The 14012-nt window shown below is 32.4% G+C and overlaps 1 protein-coding gene across 1 annotated transcript in view; it reads left to right on the forward strand.

Moving 5' to 3' along the window:
- The first annotated feature begins 7883 nt into the window (after positions 1-7883).
- LOC144380698 (transmembrane protein 135-like) overlaps positions 7884-14012 on the forward strand; it is a 76490-nt gene continuing 70361 nt past the window's right edge. Inside the window, exon 1 of the mRNA XM_078065528.1 lies at positions 7884-8188. Coding sequence (XP_077921654.1) covers positions 8169-8188 — 20 coding nt within the window. The 5' untranslated portion in view covers positions 7884-8168. The remainder of the gene's footprint in view (positions 8189-14012) is intronic.

Genomic DNA, 14012 nt, shown 5'->3' on the forward strand with positions numbered 1-14012 from the left:
CACATTTTTAATATTCCTGGTTATTTTTAGGATTTTAAAGTATTCATATATTGTGGTACTGTTTTTTCTTTGTTAGAGCCTTGAGAGGGATAGTTTTCATATAATTCCACATGACATAGTGAAAAGAGTAATAGTACAATTTTTTTTCTGCAAGTTTTGTAAAGCTCGATAGCAGGAAATGGTGTATTGTGAATCTATCACTTCCTAAAAAGGCATTCTGGAAGAAACTACTTTTCAGCTGAATGAACTTTACTTTTACATTATTTGTTATACTTTGTGTATAGTCTTGGCTTAAAATGTTCTTTTGGCATTGGACATTATGAGATTTCCTTTCCATGATTACTTTTATTTAACCGGTTATTCATATTCTTGGTGCAAATCGATAATAATGAAATAAATTCTATGTTTTCATGTAAGTATATGCAGTTTCAAAAAATATAAATGGTTTCTAACAGATCAACAATCCAAAAATAGGCAAAGAATATGAAAAAGAGTTAAACCAAATGACCTAAAAACAAACAAAAATGTTTATAAATCTGGGAGGCTCAGTTTCACTTACAAGAAAAATGCAACTATAATATGAGCTATCGCTTCTTTCATGCATCCAGATTGGCAAGAATAAATAGTTTGATAAAACACAAACTGGGTATGGGAAAATAGGTAGTGTCAGGAAATAAGTGCTTTCATATGTGGATGATGGGAATAAATCAAAATTAAAAATGCACCTAGCCCTAAATGCAGTGAATTCAGGTCTAAGAATTTATCTCAAGAGATATAAGTGCACATGTTTGCAAAATATACTTTGGTATTCAGTATTTTCTGGCTCCACCCACTCTAAATATCTATTCATATACTGTTTTTAAAAATGTCAGCATTTCCATATGGGGTGTGTGTGTGTGTGTGTGTGTGTAAAATTAGAAAGGAAAGTATAAAACAATGCCTTTATTAGGTATATATATACAAATGTGTGCACAGACAGGATATCAGAGACCTGGAATAGGAGGGGACTTTCTTTTCACTGTATTTTTGTTATTCAGTTTGCAGTTTTGTTTTTATTGTGTATATGCATTACTTTGTAAAAATCAGCTTGAATAGTTTTTGACATGTAATTTACATGCTGTAAAATTTGCCAGTTGAAAGTTAATTATGTGATTTTTAGTGTATTTATAGAGTTCTGCATCTATCCATACAATCTAATTTTAGAAACTTTTCATCATCCTCAGAAGAAACTTTGTACCATTAGCAAACAGTTGCTATCACACCTCACTTCCCTAGCTCTAGACATCCATTACTCTACTTTCTGTAAATAGATTTGTCTCTTCTGGAATTCATATAAATGGTATCATACAACATGTGGTCATTTATAACTAGCTTCTTTCAGTTAAATAATATTTTTGAGGTTCATCCATGTTGTAGCATGCCCTATATTACTTTTTGAGTTAAAAAATGTTAAAATTAAAGTAAAAAAAGCAATTGGAAAATTATCCTTTTTAAGTATGTTGTGTAATGGTTGTGAAATGGAAGAGAATTACAGAGAAAGTATTTGTTGTCAGAGTTACTATTTATTGAGCATCTTTGATGTACTAGTAATTCTTTTAGGCTTTATGTATGTTATCTTATTTAATCCTTACAATATATGTAATAGATGGTATTGTATTGTTTCTACAAATGAGTAAATTAAGTGGTATGATTATAAGTTTTGTGTCAATTTACACATAAAAGCATAAAGTATAAAAATAGATGTATGCAGATATCTACAGCCAAAGTTAGAATATTTTACATGCTACATAACACCACAATGCACAGTGGAAATACCACTCATTAGCCAGATAGTTCTAATAGAATTTTTTGCAATTATAGATCTAGTCTGTATCTCTTCTGTTATAGTATCCACAACTACATGTGGCTGTTGGTTACGTGAAATAGGACTAGTGTGAGTGAGGAACTAAATTTTAATGTTATATAATTGTAAATAATTTAAATTTAACTACACTCTGCTTCTGTCCTTGATGTAGTAACAGTTACCGGTTGATCACAGTAATCCTTACTCCTACAGCTGTAACAGTCAAACCCTGTGCAACAGATGAAACAGTGGTTTCAAGGTCTTGGTTATAAGACACCAAAGGGCAGAGAGGTCCCTGAGAGCAGGGAAACAAATGAAATTAACCCTACGAGTAGAGTATGCTAGCTTCCCACTTGCGGGAGTTTCAAGGCTTGGATCAAAGAGGAGGCATTCAGACAAGGTCAAGGACTTTCTGAGTTGAAGAAACAGAGTGGAGAGTGAGAGAAGACAATGCTGGATAGAGTTCATAGAACAGAAGACTAGAGAGAAAAGTGCTTAGCTGCTTGCCTAATGATTAGGACAAGTACCTGCGGGAAATGCCCCAGGTCAAGGAAAGAACAACCTGAAAGGATTTGAGGTCCTTACTTGAGTGCTTGCCTTTCAGATAGCAGCAGGAATAGTGTCTTGTTTCTACTAGCCAGACTGGAAAAATCTCAAGATTCATGTGGCTTTGGGTAAAGTACACATAAGGGTCTTATCTCAGTTAATGGGGAGTAATTGGCTCTAAATTGAGTACTACTCTGCTCCCTCCTAAAATATCTTAAGAGCAAGTCCTTAAGTGATCAAACTGTTTCCAAATAACTGTGTCCCTGAACAAAGCTCAAGATCTATGAGAATACAGAAATATCGAGCACTCACCAAGGTAAAATTCAGAATGTCTGATAGCCAATCAAAATTACCAGGCATGCAGTAAGAAACAAGAAAATTTGACCCATAATGAGACAATAAATATGTCAATACCAAACCCAAACTGACAAAGCTGTTAGAGTTAGTAGGCAAGGACATTAAAAAGAGTTATTATAACTGAATTCCATAGTTTCAAAAAGTTAGAGATATGGAAAATAGGGAAAAAATCTAAATCAAACTTCTAGAGATGATAATTACACAGTGTAAGATGGAAAATCTACTGAATGGCATTAATGACACACATTGCAGAAGAAAATATTGGTGAACTTGAAGACATAATAATAGAAGCAACCCAAAATAAAACAGAGAGAGTAAAGAGATTTTTTTTTTTTTACAAAGTAAACAGAACATTAGTTGTGGGACAACTTCAGGGGACCTACTGTATATTAATTTGAGTTCCTAAAGAAGAAAAGGGGGAAAGAAAAAAATTAATGTAATTATGACTGAAAAATTTTTCAAATTTGGTGAAAATTGTAAACCCACAGGTCCAAGAAATTTAATGAAACCATAGTAGAAGAAACAAGAAGAAGACTACTCCAAGGCACATCATAATCAAATTGTACGAAGATATTGGAGTGACATTTGTTGAGCTAACTACTGAAATAAAATCCATCAACCTAGAAATCTACACCCTGCAAAAGTCTTTAAAAATAAAGGAAATTATTTTAGATCTATGTTTTTAAAGAAAAAATATTAAAATGTAGTCATTTTGTAATATAGGTTAAAGTATGATAGATGACAATAATAGCACAAAGGGCAGAAGAGGAGGAATGGAAGTATCCTATTGTAAAGTTCCATATTATATATTAAGTAGTATAATATCCCTTGAATGGAGACTATCAATTTAAAAATCTATACTATAAACCCTAAAGCAAACACTAAAATAAGCCAACAAAGGAGAGAAAATGGAATCATAAAAAATAGTTAATCCAGAAAAGGCAGAAAAAGAACACAAATGAGAAACAATAGAAAAATAAATACCAAGATGATAGATTTAATTTTGAACTTACCAGTAGTCATGTTAAATATGAACACTCAATGCCAATGAAGAGATGGAGGTTTTCAGATAGCATGTAAAACAAGAAACAACAAGAATGCCTACACACATGAACTTCTAATATAAAGACCCAATCAGTTAAAAGTAAAAGAATGGACAACTAATAGTATCAAAAGAAATCTGGAGTTACAGACAAAATAGATTTCAGAACAAGGGATATTATCAGAGATAAGGTAATTTCATCATGATAAAGTGGACATAATTCTAAATATTTATGTTCCTAAAAACAGAGCTTCAGAATACACCAAGGAAAAACTGATAGAACTGCAAGGAGAGATTGTGGAGACAACTCCACAATTATAGCAGGACATTTTGATAACTTTTCTCAATAATTGATTGAACAAGTAGACAATTAGGGATACAGAAGATTTGAACAACCTAATCGATAGGTATCTCTCTCAGCAACAGTAGAAGGCACATTCTTTTAAAATGCGCATTGGGGGGCGCTTGTGTGGCTCAGTCGGTTAAGTGTCTGCCTTCGGCTCAGGTCATGATCCCACATCTGGCTCTGCTCGGCAGGGAGTCTGCTTCTCCCTCTTCCTCTGTAATCTCTCTCACTTTTGTGCTCTCTCAAATAAATAAATAAAATCTTAAAAAAATAAAATGCACATTGGGGTGGGGGGTTGCCTGGCTGGCTCAGTCTGAGGAGCATGCAACTCTTGATCTTAGCATTGTGAGTTTGAGCCCCATATTGAGTATAGAGGTTACATAAAAAAAAAAAAAATACACATGGATATTTACCAAGTATATGGAACATATTCTGATATGTTTTGGGACACAAAATAAGTCCTGATAAATTTAGAAATAATCAACTCATATAAAGTATTTTCTGACCATAATGGAATCAAATAAGAAGTCAGTAACAACAGAAAGGTCACTTAAAATCCCCAAATATTTGGAAACTAAACATACTTCTAAGTAAGTCATGTATCACAGAGGTAAGCAAAAGCAAAATTTGAAAGTATTTTGAATGAATAAAAATGAATAACGAACTTATCAAAATTATCAGGATACAGGTACAGCAGATCTTAGGAAGATATTAATTATATACCTATATTTAAAAAAAAAATCTAGATCAATGGCCTAAATTTTTGTCTTTAAAAAAATAGGAAAACAAAAGCAAATGAAATCCAAAGCAAACAGAAAAAGGAACTAATAAAGATCAAGTTGAAATCAATGAAATAGAAAACAGAAAAACGATAGAGAACATTAATGAAACCAAAAGTGAAACTTAGGTGGACCTAAATTCTTTTTAGCTTTAAAATTTTGTAATTTGAAACACAGAGAAAATACTCTTCTTTATTTACCTACAGATTTACATTTATTTGAAAAAACATTTTTTTGAAAGTCAAGATGTATAGTAAATTAGCACAATTAAAAAAAATTTGAAACACTAGGTCACTCAAATTTCAATCCTTTCTTTAGCATCTTTAACACAATACTGAATACCTTTCATAATAAGAATCAGAACCTTCCCATGGTTCTGTTGATATAGTCCCCTCACTTATCTCTCATTTCCTCAATGTCTGTACCAAGTCTCTGCATCCTTGACTACTTTGTATAAAACAACAACCCCTATTCTCCTGCATTTATTTCCTTATCCTGCTTTGTTTTTCTCCAAAACTGCAATCACTATCTTTTCCTTTAATATCTTCTTTTACCTAACTAAAAGATAGCTTTCTTTAGGGCAAGGAGTTTGTGCATTTTGTGTACTGTTGTAAGTTCTCGAACAGTGCCCAGCACATAATAGGCAGTCAGTAAATACCTGTTAAATGAAATGATCAATTATACATTAATATCCTTTAGATTCTCCTCCCCCCCACCCCATTTGTACAGATTTTCATCTCTTGAATTTGAGAGATTTTGAAAGGTCTGTCTGTTTAATAGAAACTTTCCAGACTTAGGTGTCTAGGTGACGTTTTTCGTATCTAGATCACTTCTGTAAGTAACAAAACAAAGTTAAAACAGTTTGCTGAACACCTCTAACAATTATCGTCTCATTAAATCTTCCCAGCAGTTCAAAGTGAGATGAAATTCTCACTTTACAGACAAGGGATCTAAGGCTTAGGAAATTAAGTAAGGCTTTGAAAGTCACATACAACTAGATTCAAACCCAGATCTGCCATACTGTAAAGATTGAGATCTTAAACATTGTACTTTTTCCCAGTTTCAGATGTATTATTTGCAGAAATAAATGTTAGTTTAACATGAGTATCGATAGGTTTAGCATATTAGGTTAGAGCATAGCAACATTTTGAGGGAAAGAGACTAAGGAAATTTTCCTTAGAGAAGTTAGAGGGTGTGGGAAAGATTTGTGGGACACTTCTAGAGAGGTTTGTGAATAGGTCTGCAAAGGGGAAAATGACTAGGTCAGGGAAGGAATGAAACATTGAACATCTAGGAAGGATGGCTTTGCCCAAAGGGATAAAATGATAGGGAAATACAAATTGAGGTTCGTGATCTGGGTCATTGGCTGGCAAATTATAACCAGTAAATAAACTCAATTGGACTCTAATTTTTAATTGGTTAATCAATAATTGAAAATTATTCCATATGCTTTAAGTTATGTTGTCAAAAGCAGTGATATGAACCTTACACATCATTGATAGGGTATTTTTAAAGGTAATGGAAAGGAAGGAGCGAGGAGGACAGAAGATTGTGTGTGCTTATTAGAAAAAATTTTATATACTTTACATATAGAAAAAGATTTTATATATTTTCTGTATAATAAGTAATAAAAATATTTGTTTTGTAGTAATTGATACTTTCTTTTGGTTTGTAGGTTTATAGATTTCTAAGCCATTCAGGTTATGTTTATAGTGCTTATCTTAAGCCAAGGTGGCAAACTTGTCAAACTTAATTTGTAATAGCAAAACTATTAGACTTCCCTTAAGTTGACTAGAAATTATTTGTGTTGGAAGTAACAAAACACTGTTTTGCACAATATTCATTTTTGGTGCGCTTTGCGGTCAGCCATTTACAGTTAAAGATTGTCCATTTGTCATTTGTCTATGATGTGAGGCCATTGACAGTCATGTTTAGTTTACACTGTTGTTAACATAAGAACACATTTTACAACTTGTTTTTCAGTGATTTAAAACAACTTATGGAGATCCACTTTGTTGGCACAACTAAGCTTTTGGTCAGGACTTGGATTCTGGATTCTTTCCATATATACCTTTTTTTTTTTTTTTTTAGGAGAGTAGCGGGGAAGGGGCAGAGGGAGAGGGAGAATGTTAGGCGGGCTCCATACCCAGTGTGGAGCTGGACGTGGGGCTTGATCTCGCAACACTGAGATCATGACCTGAGCCAAAATCAAGTCAGATGCTTAACTGACTGAGCACCCCTCCATATACATTTTATTTTGTTGTATTTAGTGTGATATGTTTGAGGGGAGCTTTTAAAGTTAGGTTTACTATATTCGGATGCCTGTTTTTAGAGGATTTTTTTATAGCTAGTCCATATCCCACAAAGGATGATTATATTTTTAGGAGTTTTTCTTATTGATTAGAATTGGTTGACAACTGAACTGTATTTTAGGTTTGAAAAAAATCTGGTCATCTTGGTATAACAGTTAATATGCTTATGATTTATTTGCTGACTTCATTATATAAGAGCCATTGTCTTTGTTCTTAAGTTACTTGCTTTTTCAGGCATTTTTAGATTATTTAAAAAATTGATCCTTTTTGAACCATGTTACCCTTCTACCTAATCTGTATACATATATACATATAGTAATATATATACATATTTTATACTACATAATGTAAAATGTATGTAATTTTATTTATATGTGTGTGTACAGACTCATTATTGCCTTAATATGGTTTATATGAAAGGTAGAGAATATGACACGTGTATGACTAGTTTTCACATCTTTAAATCAGGCACAAGATTTAATAGTGGGTATTTTGCTTTTATAAGACACAATGATGCAACAACATGGGTGGAGCTAGAGAGTATAATGCTAAGTGAAATAAGTCAGTCAGAGAAAGACAAATACCATATGATTTCACTCACATGTGGGATTTAAGAAACAAAACAAGTAAAGGGGAAAAAAAAGAGAGGAGAGACAAACCAAGAAACAGACTCTTAACTATAGAAAACAAACTGATGGTTACCAGAGGGGAGGTGCGTGGGGGGATGTGGATTAAAGAGTACACTTGTCCTGATAAGTACCCCACGATGTATGGAATTGGTGAATCATTATCTTGTACTCTTGAAACTAATATAACACTGTATGGTAACTATACTGGAATTAAAATTTAGAAAAAGAAAGATACACAAATGATGTCAGTGTTCTTTTGCAAGTAATATATTTTCTCCTTGTTGTAGGTCCTTTTGTTCTGCATCACAGCTGCCATGTACATGTTCTTTTTCAGGTATGTCCTGTTATACCTATTTATTTTAATAGAAAAAATAGGGTTCCTTTGTGTTTTTTAAATCAGCCATGTAACTAATGTTGTTCCCTAAATAATTATTTCTCACAAGTAGCACGAGGTTTTGTTTTGTTTTTGTTTCCTTCCTCTAGGATTGTTAGAGATAAATCACTGCTTCTTAGTGGATAGAAGAGAGGGAAAAAAGATTTGTTTTGTTTGTTTGTTTGTTTTTCATATTCTCCTTACAGGTTCATCTTGGAAAGCTGAATATATAAATTAATAATCTTAAATACTGATAAGTGAGTTTTTGTTTTTTGTGGACCTGATTTTAGATATTCTCCACTCTCCAACATTTTAAATCAATTTAAGTCAACATTTTAAATTTAAATAAGAAATTTAAATAAATTTAAATAAGAAAAAAGTGATGGTAGGGCTTAATCTAAATCTTCTGCCAAGGTAACCTAGCACATTAATAATTGTCTTTAAAATATTAAATTAGTCCATAATGTCAGAGTTGTATTTCTCATTGACATTGAAACTGTGAGGCCTGTGGAGCAGTGTTAGGATGGCTCAAGATTTCAAGGCCAATGAAAAGGATACCATCGTTCTATAGCCATAGCAGTACAGGAAGAGGATTTTGGATTGGGAAGAGTCCATTCCTTCCTAACCTTTATTGTCAGTGATACCAGTAATTCCCATTTATTTCAGTCTTATTACACTAATTTGAATAGACTTTTCTTGATTTTTCTGGATATAGGCAGAATTCAATCACAATAGGAAGGACCAAACTTTTAAAATTAAAATTTGTACTTGATTGACCAAAGCAGTTACAGATTTTAATAAGATATATTTGATAGATATCTTAATTTTTTTCTTTTTACCTAAATCAGACAATTCAACCATACCAGAATTTTAAAACAATTTCCTGCCAGAACATCCTAATAAATATTTGATAAGCACAATGATAGGATTTTAACTTACTATGACTTTATCCAAAATTTTACATGCACATTTAAAGTGATGCTGCTGCTGTTATTCTTGTCAAGGGACAGCCAGGCCATTAGAAGGGAAAAATGGATCAGATTTCAAGGTAGGGAGAACTTGATTTGTAAAGGATTGGTAATGGGTGCATAATATTTTTTGTCAGTTATTAATGACTGAAAAATCATTGCAGCTCTCCGGGGGTCTTTGTGAAATTGTTTGAGCTACCATATGGTCTTTCTTATATTTTAACAATTTAGGGGTGTCTACCATATGGTCTCTTTCTTATATTTTAACAATTTATGGGTCAGGTATAGGAGTTAGGGACAATGACTATATCATTTCATCAATTTCCAAAAATTGTATATTGTATTCAGATACATTATTAGGACAATATGTAAAAAGTTCACATGGTTGATCTTTATGTCTATCTAGTCTGAAGGTAAAGCTTACCTAGTGGGGAAAATATAAAAAAGAGAAAAACTTAGAAACCTATCTTCTGTTGACATGTACAGGAGGAAAATACAATATCAAGTAAATTTTCTTTTTGTGAAAATTCCCAAAAGCAGATAGTTAAATGCAACAGTCCTTCCAGTCTGACACTTAAAGACAGTGTATTTGATCAAGAGTTAGCATTTCTTAGTCGTCAGTTTTTGAGGTTTAAAAAACAAATTGTATGTTGAATATCGTGATAATGCCCAAGTTTTAGCTTGGTCCTCAGAAATCATACTTTGAAAACTGCTGCCATCAACGTAGTATTTTTGGTGTAGAAAGAAAATCAGCCCTATAAATATGTATTTTGGTGTAGAGCTATGAAGCCTTTTCCTGTTTCAGTCACAAAGTCTAGGTTAAAAACAACATTTTAAAATACTTTCCAGAAGGCTCAATACAAGGTTTTAGTGCCAAGATAAACATTTTCAGTTTTCTGAGGAAAGGGCTTGTTTTCTCCTAAAAGAAGCACTATCACCAAATTCCTAGTGTTCTTGGCAGAAGTTAGTTTGAATAACTCAACAAAAGAGGTTTGGCAAATGGTAAAATAAAACCATTTATAAAGTACTACAATCAAACAAAACAATGTTACATGTTTGTCTGAACTCTGGCTTGTGTTTGGAATGAACAAACAACATTGTACATAGCAGTTAGCGAGTCTAATTGCATTAAAATATTTTATTCTTAAAACTCAGTTTAATATACAGATATTTGAGGTCATATTTTTTCCATTTATTAACAATTTTAATTCTAATTGCTTAAAATAGGTAAATATCAAATGATATTGTCCCTAGGTTTCCATTTATACTAATTTCCTTTGAGAAGAGAGGATAAGGGAATCATTTTATGTTAGAAATTAATAAGCTTGTGTTTTTATCCTAACCTATAAGTGGGAAAAAGGGAAATGAGACCCCCTTTCAATAGAGAGGAAATGTGCCAATTTTATTTATTTAGAGTAGGAACTTGAGGAAGTAGTTCTATAAGTATTTTCTAAAAGTGACATATAGGATATGATGGTTATAGTATGAATTTACTTAAAAAGTAATGCAGTGTTCTTAGTATTAAAATCATGGCTATTAAAATGTGTAATGAAAACATCTTACTTTTGAGTAGTTCTTTTGTTATTTTTTAATAGGTACAGTTTTCTTTTCACATGCATTTTCTCATACACAGTGATCTTGATTTTCAATCTGTACATCAGAAATAAGGCTTACATTCAGATAGAATTCTAAGAAAACTTCAGAGGCTTGGGTTAAGGAACGTGAAGAGAGTTCTAGTTCTTAGCCAGCTGGCCATCCATCCATCCAGGTGTCTGTTGATACCAACATATGCTGTGGATTCTGTTAAGAACTGGGGTACAATATTTTGAAGATATTTTGAAAGAAGTCTTTCTGTACAACCCCCCAGTGGGCATTCTTCATAATGATTCTGCTTCCATTGTTCAATCATGTTATTATTTTGTATGTTGTTGTCATAACTTCGTCTTAGAGCATGTCTGTCACTATGAAGCAGAAATCATAGTTGAAAATTTGGTAGAATATTTCTTCTCATGCATACCTTTAAAGCACATTTTTTTTTTAACTTCTAAATGTATACTTATGGGTAAAGCAACTTTTTTTTTTTTTTTTTTAAGTCAAGGATTTATTATAGTTGTTGATTCAGGCTTTATTAGGATCTTTCCAACAGTCATGTGGAGAGAAGAAATGACTCTCTTTTGAACCATTAGCTCTTTCATTTTTTTAACTGAAAAGCAAAGGAGAGAATCAACAACAACACAAACAGCATGCCAAAACTAATACACATAATCCTGCTAACAAAAAACAATGAAACATGCTATACTTTTAAACAATTTATTTATTGGTTTTATTTCAACATTAGGTATCTGTGTATGGAGAACACATAGTTTAGAAAAGTGAAATAATTCAGTTTCACTTTTCTTTAATAATTTAATTTAAAATAGTATCATAAAGCATATCATGACAGCTTTGATCCCATCCTGGTGAGTACCTAGCTAGAAATTCTTTCCACCTGCCTTTGCAAAGGCAGCAACAAATCCAACAGTTTGTTTAAACATGTAGATTGAAAGACTCAGACTTGTTGTCATAGCAGATAATCTATGGACTGTGTATGACTGATTCACAGGAGACATAACTTAATCTGCTATAAACATTGAAAAACGTATTTTTATTTAGAATCTAGTGCAAATTAAAGTTGATTGTTGTTGTGTTTAAAACATTATTTAGAAATAGTATTGATGCCTGCCATGGATGAATTCTGGTCAAGTCTCTGTGAAGGTACAAATAATAAACTGTTTCATTAGTCTCAAGATAATGGATGTATTTTGTTTTTAAGAAAATGAAATGACACTATTCATTGGCTGTCTGCATTTTTGAGTGAAAGACATTTGTGATTGTCCTTGAATCTCCTAATGTAAATGGAACCTAGTATCTTTGAAGTGACTTTAACAGCAAGTAAAGAACTTTTTATCTGGGTCTTTCGACAATTATTGATTTTAACAAAAGCCCTTTAAATATCAATTAGGTTCTATTTTTTAAAGTACTGCCTAAAACTACACAGAAATTCAGTCTAGAAAATTATATATAGCATTTGAACTTTAAAAGTTTTACTTCAGGATTAGGAGAGTTTGCCCTAATGAGGTTTGTATTTTGAAGAGATTTCTTCCAGCAAAGCAGAGAGTGAATTGGGGGCTTGTAGGGGGCATAATGGCAGTTAATGGGAGGATACTGTTGCAGTTATCCTGGAAGAAAAGTGGGGGCGTGACTGAAGGTTATTATGGTAATAATAAATAATAAACATAGTAAAGAGTGGATCTATATGAGATATGAGTATTGATGCTTGGATGAAGAAGAGAAAAACACTGGAAATTAGAAAATTAGCAAATTAGAAAATGTATGGAAATTGAGTACAGATTTTGCAATTACTGAGATTGAAGTGCATTTAAGACACTCACATTAAGAGATATAAATGTATATCACTTGGGTATTTGGAGATTAGGACATAAATAGAGGCTATGCTTGATTGTCACACCAATTGGTTGAGTACAGACAAATTATACAACTTCTGTATGCTTAGCTTTTTCTTTATTAAAAAGTATAAATTATTATATGGACCTCATAGGTTGGCTTCTGGTGATTAAATTAGCACAGTGTCTTTCAAACTTTTTTGAATATGACCCAAAATAAGAACTACACACACACACACATAAATTTTCCAGAATAATACTTAACCTTACTACATGGAATACATTTGGATATTTTTTATTCTAATTTGTTTTATTTAAAAAGCTGCTTTGAACTACCAGCAGTGTGAAAAAACACTGAGCTAATACAGGTGAGCACCTTGCTCAGTGATTATTATTTTAGCAGAAGTAGAGTTATGAGTAGTGATTATTGTCTGTAAACTAGGAAAGAAAGTTAATTAAAATGGAGGATTTCAAGAATGAGGGCATTATCTTTAGTGTTAATGCTGTAAATATATTCATTAAGGTAAGGGCTAAAAATGTTCATTTGCTCTAGCAACCTGGTTGTCAGTAGTAACCAGCTAGAGAAATTTTTGTTGCTGAATTGGGATAGTAGATTGAGAAATGTGACATGATGTTCACTTTAAATATATACAATTAATTTTGTCAATTATTTTTTGAGGAAAGTTAGGAAAATTTTTTTTAATAAATGCAAAAAAGGTGTGAGCTGAGGAAGCGGAATGAATATAATAAACTCAAAGTTTGAGCGGAGAAAGGGCAAGTTGTTATAGGAGTAAGGTTTTCTTTTGGATTCCTTCTTAGTTTATTTTTTTTTAGGCAAGAGAGACTAGACTATGGGAAAGTTTAAGTGAGTAAAAGAAGGTTGCACAAGCAGGAGAGATTAACAAGTTGGGGAAATAGGAAAGAGAAGAGAAATGGTCTAAAATGCAGTCCAGAATGTCAACAGAGATAGCTAGATTGTTAAACCTATTTGTCTGATAGAGATCATGTTAGATAATTATGAGGAAATTGAAGTTCCTTTTAAAAGCCTTGAACATACTGTTTAAGTGGAAGAGGATTGATAAATATAGAAGAGGTAGTAAATAGAAAAATCTTAGGTCTTTGGCTTCCTAAATTCATTGTCATTCTTAAAAGGTATTAATTACAAGTTAATTAACTTGTTGATAAAAATTGACATGGGCTTGGGAAACCAACATTCCTCAGAAGATATATGCAGGTGAACTGAGGTACTTTCATAAATGGCAACTAACTAGGGAGCTTACCAAGAATGCAAAATCTGTCCTATGCAAAGATAAAGGTAGAGATCCTCAGGACTGTTGCTTTCCTCAAAGCAAGTTGAAAAGGTGAGAAAACATA

This window comes from Halichoerus grypus, unplaced genomic scaffold, assembly GCF_964656455.1.
Source record: "Halichoerus grypus unplaced genomic scaffold, mHalGry1.hap1.1 HAP1_SCAFFOLD_68, whole genome shotgun sequence".
NCBI lineage: Eukaryota > Metazoa > Chordata > Mammalia > Carnivora > Phocidae > Halichoerus > Halichoerus grypus.